We start from the raw sequence: 18783 nt of genomic DNA on the forward strand, positions 1-18783 counted from the left end.
CTACCAATGCACAATCGCACTGGCAGCAGCACAACTTGAATTAAGTGCCTCTCTTTTACTGCCCTTCCTATGTATTTGTACAATCTACACCCTTTAGCTGCTGAATCATTGGGAATGGAAAAGTATTCTCTTTTTTTCCCTTCCATTCATGTTAAAAGGTGCAGAATGTATTAAGTGATGAGTAAAACCAGCAATGTAAATCTAGAAGGCTGGGCCTGAGGTAGAATAGTGTTGTTCACAGAGAAGCTTTGAGAATTTGTACTTTGCACTTTGCAACAACTGAAGCGGTCCCATGGTACTGGATGTAGAAAGTGTATTTTTGGTTTTTTAGGAGTGTAACCTCAAGTAAAACTTTTGTCACCTGTGAGAAGCAAAGAACCTCCTGGGTAAAAGAGGGGAGGTTTGAATCCACCCTCCTGCAGAAGAGCCGAGATGATGCTATTTGGGATGAGAGTGAAGTTAGAGTCACTCTTCTGCTTGTTAGCTCTGTTTTGGATTTGCATTTATCCCTTCTGGAAGTGGAAGCACATTCCGCTGTACAGTCGTGAACCTTTGTGTCAGTCCATGACTCTGTTATTTCTTGCTTCAACTGTGAGTACAGACTCAATGGCCATATTTGATGTTTTCCTCTTGGGACCTCATAGGCTCTTAACGGTTGTTCAAACATATCCCCCTGTTAGTTTATAGTCATTACTTTGGCCCAGGTTTACTAGAGCCCTGAAGCACATGTGTAACTTCAAGTGATGCAGTGCTTTATTGAATTAAGGCATATACAAGGATTGGACATGTGTGGGGGTTTTTTTGTTCCTTGCCCTCACTACTATCAGCCATGAACCTACACAAAACTGCAACTCACTGCTTTCCGTAAGACCTGAACAAGCCCTGACACTAGAACACTCCTGGTTTCTGTCTGGCTAAGAATCAGGGACACAGATAGTATATTGGCATCTCCTATGATGATGTGATATGCTTGTCAACATGGTGTAACTGAGTCCTATAAGACAAAACTATAGTTTTCCAAATATGAAGTAGAAAAAAAGAGGAAAAGATAACTATAAAAATAAACTCCAAAACCATTTAGCTAAAATTGGAGTTTTCAGTTGCTTCGAGAATCACTTTAAATTTATTGCTTAAGTGTTCCCAGCAATACAGTTCCCTGATTAAATCAAGGGTAATAAGTTTGGAGATTGTGACAAATGGCATCAATTGCAAATGAATCCATAACCAGCCCTTCCCCTGCTTTTGGTAGCACTTGTCATGGCAGCAAGCTTCTAAATGCTGTTCTGCCAGAGTCAGGTTAACTTGGGGATGTGAAGAAAAACCTGCACCCTAGAAATGTGAGAATGCTGGGGTTCCTGACGGAGCGACTGTGATCTTTCCACCATGTTATTCTCAAACACTGCCTGTTGTTTACTGATTGCTGATCATCTGTTTCTTGCTCCTGTTCAGCCAGTACGGCTCTTCCATGCACAAAATATCCTGGTGTTAGCGTGGTCCTCATTGTCCTTCACGAGCTAATGTCTCCTCTTCTTTTTTCCTATGGAGGTGGCTTTTTTCTCTCCATAATTATGAATAGTTTTGAGACTAATTTTTTTCATGCAGTTATTCTTTCTGCATCCCACAGCCTTTTTTCTTTGTAAAGTCATCCAGTGATGTTCAGCTAAAGAGATTTTGGTGGAAAAATAGAGAGCAGACTAGCTCGTACGTGATATGTTTTCACAGTTCTTCCAGAAATCTAATTGTTTATGCAATACATGCAGCTGTATGCATTCTCTGGCTTTATGTCTTCAAATTTACTTCAGTAAAAATGATTTTAGGTGAAATGTGTCACCAATTTATCAGATTGTTTCCAATGAGTAGAAAATACACATGCCTTTGGGCACAGAGAATTTAAAAATAAGATGATAGGAGCACACAGGAGCAAGCTGCTGTTTGTATGCATTTTTGGCATCTCTCTTTGGTTTTGTAGAACTTTTGGCAGATGTTTTGCTAGATATCAGAGACACAGCTGCTTTTGAGACCACTGTGAATAGATGCAGAAGAGGACAAGCCGACTTGGTTCAAGTTGATTTGATTCTGCCATCTCTATGCCTGTAGGAGATAATGTAGGGAGGAATGAATGGAAGCAATAAGAACTGATTATCTCCCTTTGGGAGAAGACTGGTACTATTCCTTATAATCATTGACCATGTTACCCTTCTCATTTAGGATCTAAAATTTGGTTTTGAGCTGCCAAGATGGATTTGGGACACTCAGGGGCCATGCTGCTTTTCTCAGTGTTGTTAGTAGGCTATCAGCAGTTTTTGGCACTCTGAAGTAAATTTCTCTCCACTTTGAAGGAATTTCTACAGGTAGACAGGCGATTTTGTTTAGTATAAATCCTCATCTTTGTTATAGTACTGTCAACTCTAGTATTGTTGAGTGTTTGGCATACTTTTAAGTAATAGCAATAGACTTTTCCTTCTGATATGTGTCCTGTCCTTCTGACAGGTTATTAAAAAGTAGTTTCAAAGATAGGAACTGAGACTTCAATGTTAAAAAGTTGTAAGTGTCCCAAAGTATTTTTGAGCATTATGGAAGTCAGTAGTCATAACAGCAACTAAGAAATGTTTACTTCCCTAAAAATATGGTGCACTTTCTTAACAAATTGTGTTCACTGGAAATTGCCAGATCCTTGGTTGAGAGAATTCAGCAGAATTTCATGCTCAGATCTTCACCCTATGCATCCAGAATATTTCTTCAGTCAGTAATTTTTCAGAAAAACTCAAAGGAGATTGAATCAATAGAATGATTTGGAAAGGATAAAATGAAATAATTGACATCTTTCAGAATAGGTATTTCTCTAACTTTCATCGTAGCCCTGGAATAAAACATTCTTAGTACTCCACTGATGGTTCTTGCCTTCTTCCCTCTTCACCCCATCTTGCATGTATTCATCTCTCAGCTTAGAGTTCAAGCATTTGTGCTTTTCCTTTTTGACAAGGTAGCACATTAGCAATGTTGATATCCAGATTATAACTCCACTTGATGTATGCAGCCTTCTCAGTGCCAGCAGCACTGGATGTCATGATGCTTATTGCCCATGTGCTGTGGACGTTTATAGGCTTCCTTTGGAAATGTCACCAGAGAAGGCTAAGAAGTTTTGTGGTACTTTCTTGGAATATTGTCACTTGCTGCTGTTTTACCTTTTCCTTGATTTTTCAAGTTTACTTTCTCATCTAAATTACAGCAAGTTGGAAGTCTTCATAACATAACCCTGTGCTCTCAAATTTCTTCCATTACTGTTGTTTGAATATTATGTTACAAAGTTAAGTTCCCTTTCCCTGCCCCCCCCCCCCTTATCTCCAGGGCCATCTGCAGATGGTGATACCTTCATAGTAAATGCCAAGGTGCCATTTCAGAAACAGTAAGGGGAATGCTGCTTTCCCTGTGTTTTCTGCAATAAAGACATGTAATACAAAGAAGCAAGTCATGGAAACAAGCTCTGAATCCAGATGCTGGAATTGCAGGCTAATTTTTTGAAAATCATTTGTAATAAATCAGCCAATTACTGTGCCTCTCTACATGTTTCCCATGAGCAGCAGATCTGATTTATCTAAAATATATACCTCCATAAACTAACTGTGAAATTGCATTGCTGTGCTCCCACCTAGAAACCTTCAGATAAAGTCCAAGGCATTCACACTAGGAGGAAATTGTACTGAGAGTCTCTGGATTGGTACATCAGAACTGTGGGGTGAAGCAGTTGGTGCAAATTCTGCGTATGCCACAGATAGCTATAAAGCCACACAAAACACACCAGTTGAGGTATTGAACAACTGAAAGAAAAATAGTGCTGGCAGTCTGGTGTTTCAACGTGTGCTCCCCTGCTTGGGTGTACCCTGAGTGCCTGTTAGCATGTTCAGTCTCTGTTGCTCAAAAATCAGGAACAGCGGTGATTACAGGCAGCAGTGGGCATGGGCAGATTCAGCTTTGCCACCTGGCTCAGGCAGGTACGAGGTTAGCGCGGAGTTTGCTTTGTGTCTGAAGCAGAGGTCTTTGGCATGTTGTAAACTGCATTTACCAGCTTTTGGCATATGAAGCATTGGCTACAAAATGAGGATATTCTACCAGTGATTTTTAAGGTGGTGTCACTTTGGTGACATGGCACAGAACGGTGGTCTTCCCCCAGTGAATCTGGCACTCCCAGATTGCGCTTGCCAATGTGCTTGGAGTCAGCGGCTCCCATATTTCTTTCAGAATCTCTCTTGTTTTCTTGCTGCTTGCAGACACTTAGAGAGTACGATGCTCTTATCGTTTTCTTCCACAACAGTCGTACCCTATCTTGTTTGAACACTTGGTGTGGACAGTGCCGGTTGCTGCCTGGATCAGCAGAGTTGTATGTCTTTTTTCTAGTGTTTTAATGCTTTTCTTATTGGAGTCAAGTTTAACAAACAAAGAAATGGGGTTGTCATTTAAATTTGTCCTCATTTTTTCAAGGCATAGATTCAGCAGCAAGTCCAAGAAATCTGCGGATCAATAATTGGTGAAATTTTTATTTTTTTTTAATATGATGATCTAAATGCTATAAGAAGATGATAGATAGTACTACTTTTGCATACTAATGCTTTTCTGATTAGGCTGTGTTTCAGGTTTTGTGGGTTGGTTTGGGTTTTTTTTCCAAAATTGATTTATTTTTTGAAAATTTGGTTTCTTTTATTTGGTGGTTTGTTTTTTGGTTTTGTTTTTTTTTTTTTTGTAGGGAGGTTCCTATGAAGGATGCCAAAGAATATGCAGAATCTATAGGTGCAATTGTTGTTGAAACCAGTGCAAAGAACGCTGTTAACATTGAAGAACTTTTTCAAGGAATAAGTAAGTAAATGCTCCATTTATTTATTTAATTAATTGTGATTGTTTGGAGGTCTTCTGAAAATAGCTTTCTGATTTGGGTCTAAAAACTTCTGTCCCAAGGACATAAAGAAATCCACTGGGCCAGTAATATGGCTGCTGTTTATGCAGATGTAAACTAAGAATGACTTTGAATACACCAGAGCAAAACACAGTAGATAGTAGATATGGGACGGGGTAAGCCTATTCCTTCTAAATCTGTATATAAATCCTGACCTGGGTCATATCTTCTGTTTCAGACCAAGCCTGCTATAGAGGCGATACTGTTGATCTTATCATCATGTTGATAAAAACTTACATGTTGAGAAATGCGCCTGGAGGGCTGTGATAAGTAGAAAATAGTCATTGCAGTGGAATCCATTTAAAAAAAAAAAAATTTCTCTCAGAGTCTTTTAAACAAGATGAGACTGACATTCCTCATGAGGAGAAGAAAAAACATCTTGTTCAGTTTGCCTTCTAGGGGTTCCAGTTTTGGTCTCTGGCTGCAAGTGGGAAGGACCTTGCAGGCTGGAAGGGACCTCAGGAGACCTTCAGTCCAACCTCCCACTCAAAGCAGACTTGATAGTCAGTTCAGACTGGGTTGCTTGGGCTATTGTCTGGCTGGGCCCAAGAGCAGAGGTTCCAAAACTTCTCTGGGCAGCTGAGTCTACTGTTTAAACAGTCCTCTCAGTGGTGTCTCCCCCGAAGTATCAAGTCAGAACCTCTTCTGATTCAATTCACGGCCACCATCACTCGTTGTCCTGGATGCACCTCAGTAAAAAGCCTGGCTCTGTCTTCTTAGCAGCCCTCCCCACAGGTACTAACAGAGAGCTTTGTGGTCCCCAAAAGCCATCGCATCTCCAGGCTGAACAGGCCCCATTTCCTCAGCCTCTCCTCACAGGCCAAGTGCTCCAGCCCCCTGACTGTCTTGGTGGCCCTCCTCTGAACTTGTGCCAGTTTGACAACATTTTTCTTGCATTGTGGGGCCCAAAACTGGATGCGTTACCCAGCTTGTGTTAGACCATATCTAGAAGGGGATAATCCCTTCACCTGATCTACTGGCTTGGCTCTTATTGGTATGACTTAGATGTTGTTGGCTGCCTTTGCTGCCAGGGCACGCTGCTGGCTCGTGGTCAGCTTGCTGCCCTCAGGTCCTTTTTGGCAGAGCTGCTTCCTGGGCAGCCAGTCCCCAGCGTGTCTCATAGCTAGGGGCTCTTCCTTCCCACAGGCAGGGCTTGGCATTTGTCTTTTCTGAACCACCTAACGTTCCTGTTGGTCCATTCCTCCCTCCACCCTAAGGCCCTCTGAACAGCAGCCCTGCCCTCAAGGGTATGACTACCTCTGAGTTGGGTATCATCTGAGGGTTGTAGTGGGTGCATTTTTTTTCCTTCTTCAGGCCACTGATAAAAGATATTAAGCAAGGTACACCATTTGTAACTGGCCTACAGGTAGATAGATACATACTGTTAACTACTGGCCTTTAAGTCTGATGATCGGGACGGTTTTTCACACAGCTAACTATGTGCCTATCTAGACTATAACATCCCAACTTGGATATACCAGGATGCTGCAGGAGAAAGTATCATAAGCCTTGCTAAAGTCAAGGTAGACAAGATCCAATGCTCTCCCTCAAACACAGATCCAGTCATACTATCATTTAGGGCAACCAAGTTGGTTGGACATGGCTTACCCTTGGCAAGGCCACTGATTGGTGGACTTCACCTTCATGTGCTCAGAAGCAGCTTCTGAGAGGATTTGCTTCATGGCTTTCCCAGGAAGCAGAGTGAGGCTAACCAGCCTGTAGATACATGGCTTGTTATTGCCCTTTTTGAAGACAGATACAACATTCACCTTTCTTCAGTCATAGGGGACTTCCCTCATTCTCCACAACCTTTACAAAACGATAAGGGTAATAACAAACGGCCTTGCAGTGACGTTGGCTTGAGATTTTTTAAGAGCTCCATGACTTGATCCTCCTCCACTACTGGTGGTTCCTCTTCTCCCTGAATCCTGTTTTGTGGTACAGAAGCCTAGGAGACAGCATGTCCAGAAACTCAACTTTGTTTCCCTAAAGTCTTTATTTTATTTCACATATTCATAATCAGCTCATATGATCTACCACACTTTGCCTGAGGTGGGGCCTGTTCAAGTGTTTGCTTTCCTTGCATCGGATGCATTTGAAATGGTTGATGAGAACTGATATTCCTAGAATGTGCTACCTTTCTTTTACCTCCTTTAAAAAAGAAGTGTGTAACATGGCTGTCTGGAGGAACCGGTTCTTCCTTGTGCTAGTTTACTTGACTGACTGTGTCTGATGGTTGTGAATGTTCTCACAGAAGAACTCATCCTTGCCACGTAATTAGATAATTAGTTTCTGTCATTGATAGGCAATGCTGCAGCTGGAAGCGTACGCTGTCCCTAATAATGGATATAATAGATGAGGAAAATCAGCTAAATTAAGTTTAGTATGAACTAGATACCCAGGCAAGTGCACTTAATTCCACAGGCAATTATTTCTAAATATAGAAATATTTGGTCTCGGTGGATGTACTTGTGACCTTATCAAGTACTTAGCGGAGAGAGAGAGTTGGTAGTGTATGTTTATAGAAATATAGTGGAAACCAAGTGAAAAATGCTTAATTAGCAGGAGAATTAATTAGTATGATTATCCATACGCTCTGCCCAGTCACAACTTTCTGATGTTTTATACCACCTCAGTCTTTGTGCAATTTCAGAAAAAAGTCTGTCTATGCCTAAGTTGCATTGGCAGCATTTCTGCCTTTTCGGTGTATGAAGTCCCTCTGTGGCCATATCTCCTACCCTATTGACTGATTTTATTTGCATGGTGCCCTAGAAGTCATGCTGCAGCTTTCGTTTGGCTTTCACACTGCCTGAGAGTCTGTGCCCTTCTCTTTGTGCTGCTGTAGAAAGGCACAGTGCAGCTCCCCAGCCTCTGAGACAGCAACTTCTCCTTACCTTGGACCTTGTAGGTAGACTGCATGTGTTGCTTATTTTACAGCCTGGATTTGGAAGGATATTCCAACAGGCGTGGAGAATTTCTCCATTACAAACCTTCTTGAAATTGATCCCTCAAACAGAAAGGGTAGACTACATTTTAATTGAGCTAAAAGATTTACCTCCTGCTTGCTTATGCTTTTCATTTCTCAGGGGTATTTTAACATAATCATTTTTCCTTCCTAAGGTGTCTAACAACTGTCTCTTTTCCAGGGACAATGTTGTGAATGGAGTGAAATAGTATAATGGGAAAAAATTACTCAACATAATGATATAAAGAAGGCAGAAAATAAAAGGGGAACTGGGATGTTTTGCTGACAACCACATAAATCTTGGAAAAATTATAGAGATTGTAGACAGATCACTTCATTTCGAAGGTTATTATATTACACTATTTTTAAAAGATTTGTTTAAATAAGTTTCTCTCAGGATTTGAGGATTTGACTGCTTTGAGGGATGTCTTAATAACACAGTCTCAACACAAATCCATTGTCCTTAATTCTCCTCAAGAAAATACAAGATGTGAAAGACTAGAATCAATAAAAGTTTCTGATCTTTTGAAGATGGAGCAAATCTGGCCAGAAAGGGACTCTGCAGTCAGTGTACTGAGGCAAATAAGGCTGAGGAGGCAGACCGAGCAGCAAAGTCGGCATTCTCTGCGCTGGAGAGATTTCACTGAGCTGCATAATGGGATGCAGCTCCTGGCTGTCTGTTGTTACCCCTGTGATTTCAGATGGCAAGCCACTCCACTTACACTGGTTACATTTAGCAGTGCCTGACTGAAGGCTTGCTGTGATTGTGAAATGTCACGTGGCTGTTTTATTTCTCTGTAAACAAGAAAGGAATATTTTTACTACAGTTGTATATTTCCCACTTGAGCTAAATTTTTTGCAAATCTCAAAAGGTTTTTGACATAAAAAGAGCTTAAGATTATAGTGGGTTTTCATGTGTTCCAGCAGTTCTTTTTTTAACAGCTGAGTGTCTATAGGATCAAATATTACTAATTTTTTATTCCCAGCCTTAGAAGAACCATAGGCACAGTGGCTCCTTGGTGGTGGTTTATATTTCAGCAGCAGCAAAAATGCCAGGAATGTATTATATAATAGCAGTCTAATACAGTATAAAGTTGTGCCTGCGCAGGGGATCGTACCAGTTCTGTATTTCCTTTTCTTAGTTGTGGGGCTTTAGTCTGCTGCCCACTGCTTGTGCCGTTGAAACGGGCTGGTTTTCAATGACTAAACAAGCTGCCCTGAGTGTACTGTCATTTAGTAGCAATCACACCCTTGCAATTTTCAGACACCCGTTCATTTAAGAACTCAAATAAGCCTTAGTTGCCCTATTCGAATCTAGTACACACCCAGCTGTTTCTCTTCAGCCTGCGTGTCTTGCCTGTTACCTTAGTGTAAAGTTGCCCCAGATACGAATACATGAAAGCCATCCTCTGTAAATGATACAGCCGAGACAGTCCCTCCCAGGTTAATATCAGTCTGCATCAGTAGGTCCAAAGGTAAACAGGGGGTGGGACAAGTAAGCTGCTGAAGAATACCTAGCCAAGTGAAGTAGGAAATAAACTTGTGTTGAGAAGAAAAAAAAAATAGAGAGATGGACATGGATAATTTTTTCAAAGTCTAGCAAATGCTGGAGATTGGTGTGCTACCAAAATGGTAGGATTGAAGCATTTCAGCATCTTCTGTCAAGGGTAAGAGGGAAACGAGGAATAAGATTATCAGAATCACGCTACAGAAAGTGTGTAAAGAGTTGTTAGCACGCTTGGTCTTACTGATGCTAGTACTACGAGAAGGAGAGACAGGCTGATGTTTAAAAATCCAGATAAGGATGTTCTTCCTAGACGAGGCTTCCTAATTAAAGCAGAGAGTTTCTGTCTCAGTATACAATCTTTCATGTGGTAAATGCTCAGTTATAAATATATGAAGCTATTGATTTTCTGATGTCTTGCCAGCAGCCCGTATATTGAATATTTAATGTAACCCAAATACTTGTTTCCTAGAAGTACTGGGAGATGAAAAAAAAAAAACCCCAAAACCCAACCTCTAGAGTTTACAGTTTAACCAGTTGTATGCTGGACAAACTAAAGATGAATATATGAAATGTCTGTCTCTAGAAGGGGGAGGGATCCTTTCCAGTGGACATTCGATGTTTGCACTGACTCAAGCAAACTTGGATGGGTGGAATTTTAGATGGATAATTTTTGAGCTGTGTAGGGTTTGGTATTTTTCATTTTGTTATCTGCTGATGTGGGGATATCTGTGAACTACTGTGAAGAGGTCTCTGAAAAAGAAATGCAAGTATGTTTATGTTGCAAAGCAATTCACACACGCCATTTTTAAGGCAGCCCAAGCTCATAACTGAATTTTTGTAGGGGGTGTTCACCTACTGTGAAAGGATGGAAAAACATTTCCCTAACTATAAGTATTTGAGATTATATTCTTTACAGTTTATGCTCCTTGTATTTCTCGGATTAGTTCTCTTCTTGCTTTCAAATTTAAATGAAGCTAAACTTACTGGCCTTTGGACTATTCTTAAACTTGTGAGGTTTTGGATTTCTCTGCAACCATAGGAGACCTCTTCAACATAAACTAGTAAATAAATCAAAACAGCCCAAAGTTAATTACAGCAGGGCCTCAAATCAAGGTTGGATCTCTTAGTAATTAAAGTCATTAGGAATTCTGTTGTTTACTTTGATGCATGTAAGATTTAAATCTTGGTGTGGGGTTTTTTCCCCTGCAGATTTTAATTAAATGGGTAAAATTTAGTTCTATGGCTGCTTCCCCTAGCAAGAACTTGAGTGTCAGCAATTTATGCTTTTGCTTTAAAAAAAAAAAGCTTTTTTTTTTCTTGCATAGAGATGCTATTAGAAGTATTAAAATAATTGCAACTTAACTGTGTTTAGTTATGCAATATCCTTTACTGTAAATATGTACTACCTTGCATGAAAACTTACAACATGAAGTAAACAGCAGTCATCTCTGTCAGTTGGGGAAATCCTGCTTCACTGCAAGTATAGGAGACACTAGAGACTGACTAGTGGGCCAAGCTGTATCAACCATGTGAGAGAGATGGGGGACTTCTAAACTACCAGTGAAACTGGTTTCAAAGGATGAAAGGATCTGGGGAGATGAGAAGTATGACTGTCATAAGTCCTACAGGTGCAGAAAGAGTCTTGTATGCAAATGCCAAAAACTGTTGGATAAGATGTGCCTGCTTCATTCTGCCATGCCTTCACAGATGGCTATGCTTTACTAATGTTAACGGAGAGCAATGCTTTGCATGGTGCTCACCTGGCTGTGATACAGCCAGCCATTTTAGGAAGAGGTTCTGGCCATCGCATAGCTGTTGTGCCACTACTTGAAGAAGTCTGCCTTTTCTCAGGTGAGCCACAGCAGTCACATCCTCAAGATGCTGTGGCGGCTGTCAGGCTGCTGCTCTGGAGCCAAGTGAAATGTATTTCACATCCTGCACTAACAAAAATCTCCCCTTCCTTCAGTCCCCTAAAAAAAAAAAAAAAGTTGTATGTTATTTTCAGACAGAGAACAGATGGGACAAGTGTGCAGAAAGCCACCGTGATGTCTTGCCTCTTAGCCTTAGCAGAATTGTTGTAGATGTGTTAGATATTAAGACTGTGCTTCTTTTGAATGTGGACTTCATCATCTGGATGTGCCAGCTCAGGTTGGTCACATCACATCTGTTTTCCTTTCCACTACACACTGAATGAGTATCTGTTCAATGCACTGTTGTGTTTGTCCCTTTGTCAGCATGGTAACCAGCTGGGTTTTTTCCTTACGCTCAACTTTAACGCTCTTTCAGACTTCTCACGCAGTCTTGTACAGGTCAATAATGAAACTAGTTTAATGTTAAAAAACCAAACAAAATCAAAAAACCTGACTCCAAGCCTGATTTTTCTGAGCTAATGGATGTCACAGCTTATAACTGGAGCATCGCATTCAAAAAGGAACAGAGAGAGCAGATTTTGTTACAGCCCTGATGCATCCTGCTTCCAGCTGCAGCAGAGCAATCATCTTCTACCTGTCTTCAAGTTCTGCTCGCAGAGCTGTCACCCAGTCCCTCTTGTCTCTCTTGCTTCCTTGCTCCAGTTTTCATTTTTCTCCCTTCCCATCCTGTTTACCTTTTGTCCAGCCCTCCCATTTCCCAATCTCTTTGCCTCTGGCACTCTCGGAACTGCAACTCCAGAGTGCTGATTAATCTCTTAAGTTTCAGATTCAATAGCAGGAGTTGGAACTCTACCAGGCATTTGAGAAGACTCTGACCTTCATCCTGGGCTGTCTCAGCCCAACTCAAACATGCCAGAAAGGAGAGGCAATTGATTTAGTGCTTCCCACCTGTTAACCTGGATGGTTCACTTCAGAACCACAACAATTTCTGTAACCCTACGTTTGAGCAGTCTCTTGTGATGCTTATTATTTTACACACCATGGTGTGTTTACTGGAATGAGATCATGGAGGACACCAAGACTTCTGCACAAATGTGTAGAGGTGCACGTTTACAAGCAGGTTTGTTGCACGAAATCTGTGGAACACAGTCTAAACATTAGTGAAATGAAACCAAAAAATATGATCAGTTATTTAATTAATACAAGTGCAAAATCTAATTTTGAAATTGCAGTCAGTGGACCTCAGTCCATAGAAATATCGGCAATGGGAACCATATGGAACTTTTATACTATCTCAGTAATAGTACACCCCGAAGTTCCTGACTTCACCAGTTCAGCTGCAGAGTTCTTAAATAAATGTATGCGCATCTGTTTTTCCTCTGTGCAATTGACCGTTTCATCTGGAATCTAAAGATGTGTCGTTAGTGGTCTTTGGCAAGCTGGCTAGTTGTGTCCTGATCCGCAAAATGGAGAAAAGACTCTATTTGTGGTCTACTTTGTCATCCTTAAGTTAAGCAACAGGAAATTTCAATCTCTTATGGACCTTTTGAGCTGACTTTATTTTAACAGAGCAGCCATTGGTTTGAAGAGGAATTGTCTTAATGTGTTTACTTCTTCAGCAGGAGAATTGCTGGGCTGGATGTCAGGGCAGTACTGCTCCTTTCTGACATCAACTGCATGAAAGAAAACCTACAGCATTGTTAATTTATGCTGTCTCATACAGGGGTATTTTTTATTGCTCTGGAACAGAGACTGTGTCTGCCAGTGAGATTTTAAATGAGTACATACTTTCTAAAATTAATTCAGTTGATCCTGACTCAGTGCCAGCTATATTTGAGTTGGTGTCAGCAATATCGATGCCATATTTATCAAGAGCTGAATGACAAGATGCGATGATCACGGTGCTTTTAGGGAGCAGTAGTGATTGAGCTGGTTTAGAAGCAGGAAGCGTAGGTGCAAGCTCAGCATTTTGCTGCTCATCCTTAGTGTTCTGCTGCTGCTTAAACCTTTCTCTGTTACAGCGTCTGCTATGAGATGAGCTGTCAAGGAGGCCCAGGGAAAGACAATTGGTCAAACAGATTCTGACTGATTATTTTTATCCACTTCCCCTGACCCTTGGTGATGAAAAATCACTGTATCATTGGCTGTGGAGCTGGTTCTCAGGTGTTAGACTGAGTTTTATGCTCTAAGAGGGTTACTCCTGTCTGTCGTGGTTTTACCCCAGCTGGCAGCTGAGCACCACGCAGCCGCTTGCTCACTGCCCCCCCCCCCCCCCCCCCCCCCATCAGGATGGGGGAGAGAATTGGAAAAGTTAAAGTAAGAAAACTCGTGGGTTGAGATAAGGACAGTTTAATAGGTAAAGCAAAAGCCGCGCGCACAAGCAAAGCAAAGCAAGGAATTCATTCACCACTTCCCATGGGCAGGCAGGTGTGCAGCCATCTCCAGGAAAGCAGGGCTCCATCACGTGTAATGGTTACTTGGGAAGACAAACGCCACCACTCCAAACACCGCTGCCCCCCCCCCCCCCTTCCCCCAAGCTCCTTATAAACTGAGCATGATGTCATATAGTATGGAATATCCCTTTGGTCAGTTTGGGTCACCTGTCCTGTCTGTGTCTCCTCCCAACTTCTTGTACACCCCCAGGCATCCCACTGGCAGGGCAGTGCAAGAAGCAGAAAAGGCCTTGGCTCTGTGCGAGCACTACTCAACAGTAAGTCCATAGAACAAAAAACTGTATATTATCAATCCTGTCTCCAGCACAAATCCAAAACATATCCCCACACTAGCTACTATGAAGAAACTCAACCCTCTCAGCTGAAACCAGGACACTGTCAGCTGTGCATCAGACGGTAAAAGCTGCTTGGGCAGGGATAAGTCTTGTTACTAAAACTAAAATGATTTAACTTGATGGTTTAATAAATCTGGTAATAAGAGAAATAATAAGTGAGAGAAACTCACCTACTTAAAAAAAAATCTCTACCTTGAAAAGCTTTTAAACTGTTTAAAGCTTTATTTCCTTGTATTGAATTCAAGGCGGGGGGGTATCCAAACAGCAGAAAACATGGCTAGTTAATGACAAACAGTGCTTAAGTTCAAAGGCCAGAATAACTAATCAGGAAATAGTATGTCTAGAGATTTTTTTCTCATTATTTGTAGTTGTTATCTGTGTGGGTTTTATCATTTTGAGAAATGAAATAAATCAAGGTGATTCTTAATGACATATATTGTGTGTCCTGGTCTGAACTGAACAAAGTGTTCACTGACCTTGAAGCCTGCAATCTTTTTGCCCCAAAGATAAGCTTGTCTGCTTCTTTTCTACAATATTCTTGAAGTGTATGCAAAGACCTGAAACTCAGGAGAAATGTGAAACACTGAATGAAAAACAGATAGAGGTAACACAGTTGTTTAACGTGGACTTCTAAAATGGAAGTGAAGCTAGTTTACAAGCTCACCTCTTCCAAACTTGCTGTTAGGAGAACCAAATGTTTTTCTTAATGGTATGTAATGGAAACCGTGTCTGTAGATTCCAACTTTTTTAGCTACTGAGTCAGATCGACAGGGTTTTATTTTAGCTGGGACTGAATTAAAAGCACTTTGGAAATACTAGGTACCTAATGCAGAAGTTCTCTCTGGGTCTTTACAATGATAGTGCTACCTTCTTGAAAAGCCTCTCACAGAAACTACGCTCTTCATATTCTCTAGAGTTTTAAGAATTAGTGGATTCTCTTCATCTCCAAAGCCAACAGAACTAATGCATTTAACAACTGTGTCCATAACCACCCATTCTGCTCTTTATTTTATTTTGGAAGGGCGTTTATAAATAAGAAGTCCAAACATAATGTTAGCAGGGTGTGAAGTTGATATTTTAGTGACCTAAATAGAGTGCAGCAGTGTAATATCAGTGCTTATATGTGCTTCAGCCCACAAGATACCCGTTTCTCACTCTGATGGACCAAATACAATATCTTTAGCTTAGTAATGTGAGGAATTTTTCCCTTCTTATTCAGTTGTACAAGCACCCAAGATTATCTGCCTCAGAAGTCATACTTTCATTGTATAACATTCCTGTTCAGAACTGATTAAGAGAGGTGAAATTTTGATGGATTTGACCACAGGTAATTTAGGGACAAGTTTTACAGATGAAATTTTGCTCTTTGATTTCACTGGCATTGGATTTTACCTGAATGCTTTTAAATCACCCTCCCACAACCACCCCCCCAAGTAATTTGTAGGACTCAGACTCCAACAGACGTACATAATTCATAGAACATTTGGCAAGAGAGAGCTGTGAATAAATGCAGCAAAGGATGGGGAAATCTAAACTGCAAAATCCACCTGGATTATGATGAGCTGTTCACAGGAACTTTATGTTCTCTGGAAGTGGCATATAACAAACAAATGTTAAATATTTTAACTCTTGTTATTTAGCATGGGTAATAGTAACATCAGGAGTAATTCAGAGAAAGTAGATTCAACTTCAGAAAAAATTTCCAGCAAATCCACAGGGTAATGAGAAAGTATGTTACCATGACTGTAAGCTCTCTGAGATACTGATGGAGTGATCACACAACGAGTTTAATGGGCAAGCCAGGCCCGTACCAGAGACAGAGGATAGATTGGACCTGGGAGGATCTTCTTTTTCCATTTATAATTCTAATTATTAAGCACATTGTATGTTGTCCATGAGTAGGAATCCAGTTAGACAAAAGATGCAGCAGTATTAAAAGGGCACATGGGGGAGAGAGTTGGACGAGTGCTTCTGCCCCTGGAAGACATCTCTAGCTCTCCTGTGATGGCTGAAATTCTTTCAAATGCTTAAAATAATCACCCCATAAGATGATTAAAAAGTCAGGAGAGTGGGGGGGGGGAGGAGGGGGTGGTGTTAAGTAATCAAAGCTGTCAGCTGGAAAGACATGGGTACCCCTCAAAGGAGGGAGGGATTCAATGAAAAGAACAGATTTGTTTTTCTTTTTCAAGCATAGGCAGCATGTGTTTAGTTACAGTGCTTTGTGAAACTCAAGTGTACAAGGACTAAATGCCATGCAGATTTAGGACAGGCAAGATCTCATTAAACTAGCGCCATTCATAGTTAAGTGGAATTAGGAGAAAGCCAAGCATTTTCTCTTTCTCAGTTGAAAGGTGCTCAGTAAGATAACTTTTTTTAAATACATGGATAATATCATTTCAGTGTACTTAATGAATTCTCAATGGCCATATTTTATATTTTTTTTTAAATGTGAAGATCTTTTTTCATAAGCAGGATGTAAGGAAAAAGATTCAAAGTACACAGGAGATGGTTGTTTCTGGTGAAGTTTCACAGATGTAATTCTTAGGCAAGCTCAATTGTTCTAACTGTTATCTGCATGTGGTGTTACTACATCAGGAAAATCGAATTCACTGTCTCCTTGTGTGTTTCAGGTCGGCAAATTCCACCTTTAGATCCTCATGAAAATGGTAACAACGGAGCAATCAAACTTGGAAAGCAGACTTCACAGACGGGTAGGCGGTGCTGCTGACCCAACTTGATCTTTTTAGATTTACTTGAAAAACAGCACCATTTGCTTTTTCACTGAGAAAGGACTTTGTGATCTCAGTGACGTGGCTCCTTATCTTGAAAGCAGTAATTCCAATACTTCCCATGAGCAATAATGCAAGGACCAGAAGCAGAAAGCTTTACTTCAAAGGGATTTTGCAAAACTGAGTTGGAAAATCCTCTCTAGTATCCTGTCAAAATTACAATGTCAAAGTACTCCGATTCTCTGTTTAAGCCAGTGACTGTTCTTTTTTTTTTTTTTAATAAAAAGATCCTTTTATATATAAATTTTAGATTTGCTGCAAAAACTCCTCTTCTTACATTGCAAAGTGGACTTGGCATGTTTTTAGAGTTTTCTCTGTAATAATAGGGTGGAAAAAACCCATAAAACCTGAATTTTGGCTTACAGTTTCTCTGCCATCTTTCTAGCTGGACTCTGCTTCTGTATTTTTCTAAATCTGTAGCTTCATCTCATACTTTCAGCAAACATCAGCAAGAAATGGACTGAATTTGCTAACCAGAAAAAAAAAATGGATCCAAAGGATGAGCGAGTGCAGTTTTTTACAGGCTAGAAGTTAAAATCTGTGTCAGGAGGTACTGTGTATGTGAAAGAAGGAGTCGTCATGAAGGAGACTGCTGGACCCCATGCAGTTCCTAGTCTGCTCCGGAAAGAAGTGAAGATGCAGCTACTGTGCTTTGCCTGGATGGATTCCCTTTCCAGGGTGTAGGCTTCATTAATTACTGAAATTGTAAAAAAGAACATGGATGCCAGCTTAATCTCCACTGTTTATCGAGTTTTCTCCAAATCTGTGCCTCAGACCATAGTTGTCTCTGCTCAAAGATGCAACTTCCCTGGTTTCTTTAAAAGAGTGCCACACTGCCCCGGTCCTTTGTGGACTCATTGCAGCACTCCAAGAAGTCGTCAAGTCAGAAGAATGATATTTCTGTACAAAAACAGCTTAAGAGAGCACAATATAATTTGGGGTTAAAGGCTGGAATCTAATAAAACAAACCAGGGCGTTTCTTTACTAACGCAATTCTGTGAATTCATGGAGTAGTCTCCTCACCCACGTGGGGAGGCAGTGTAGAAGACCCACTGCGGGACACCTTTGAAGCTTGATGCACTTGAAAGTACAATGTAGAAAAAAAAATCCAATAAGTGGTTAGGATCTAGAAAAAATGTAAAACTGTATGTGTTCTCCACTTCCATCTTTCATGAATGTATGTGACTGAGATGATAAAATACGAATTTCTTCTCTTCATCAATTTCATTGGAAATTGGAACTAGGGTAAGAATGCAGGCTTCAAAACCAAAGCCCCGCTTGCATTCCACAACATTAATTTGTTCTCTTATGAGGAAAATTAACCTCACTGCGCATTTGGTGGGAGACTTATGAAAGGCAAACAAAAGAGAAAATCAAATTTCCACAGTAAATCATGAACAGACAGGCTAGAGCTGGGTTTCCGTGTTTAAACATAAAAAACCAGACCTTACTCCTTGGTTGTGAGATTGCTTTGATAAAATGGCACTAATTATTAGGGCTTGAACCAGAGCCAGATGAAATCAATGGGAACGTTTCTTTCTCTTCAGAGGGCTTGAAGTAGTTATAGGTGGGAAATGTCCCGCTGGATTTTATCTAAGAATCTAAACTGCATTGTTTCATAGAATGGTATAATGGTTTGGGTTGGAAGGCACTTTCAAAGGTCTAGTCCAACCCGCCTGCTGTGGACAGGAATATCTTTCACTAGACCAGGTTGCCCAAAGCCCCATCCAGCCTGGCCTTGAACACTTCCAGGGAGCAGGCAGCCACAACTTTTCTGGGCAACCTCTCCCAGTGCCTCACCACCCTCACAGTAAAGAATTCCTAATATCTAATCTAAATCTACTCTCAGTTTCAACCCATTACCCCATATCCTGTCACTACACTCCCTGATAAACAGTCCCTCTCCAGCTTTCCT

General features: G+C 40.8%; 1 protein-coding gene and 1 long non-coding RNA gene across 6 annotated transcripts in view; one reads left to right on the forward strand and one right to left on the reverse strand.

Moving 5' to 3' along the window:
• RAB31 (RAB31, member RAS oncogene family) overlaps positions 1 to 18783 on the forward strand; it is a 69221-nt gene that overhangs the window by 46928 nt on the left and 3510 nt on the right. For 3 of the 5 annotated variants that reach the window (XM_075744464.1, XM_075744465.1, XM_075744468.1), the window contains 2 exons: positions 4742 to 4851; positions 16710 to 16790. In XM_075744464.1, coding sequence (XP_075600579.1) covers positions 4742 to 4851; positions 16710 to 16790 — 191 coding nt within the window. Of the gene's footprint in view, positions 1 to 4741; positions 4852 to 16709; positions 17118 to 18783 lie in introns of those variants that run through there. The other 2 variants (XM_075744469.1, XM_075744466.1) reach the window with 2 other exon arrangements.
• LOC142600403 (uncharacterized) overlaps positions 1 to 18783 on the reverse strand; it is a 179363-nt gene that overhangs the window by 17242 nt on the left and 143338 nt on the right. Inside the window, exon 2 of the long non-coding RNA XR_012833874.1 lies at positions 18652 to 18701. This is a non-coding gene — a long non-coding RNA (uncharacterized LOC142600403). The remainder of the gene's footprint in view (positions 1 to 18651; positions 18702 to 18783) is intronic.

This window comes from Balearica regulorum, chromosome 2 (assembly GCF_011004875.1).
Source record: "Balearica regulorum gibbericeps isolate bBalReg1 chromosome 2, bBalReg1.pri, whole genome shotgun sequence".
Taxonomy (NCBI): Eukaryota; Metazoa; Chordata; class Aves; order Gruiformes; family Gruidae; genus Balearica; species Balearica regulorum.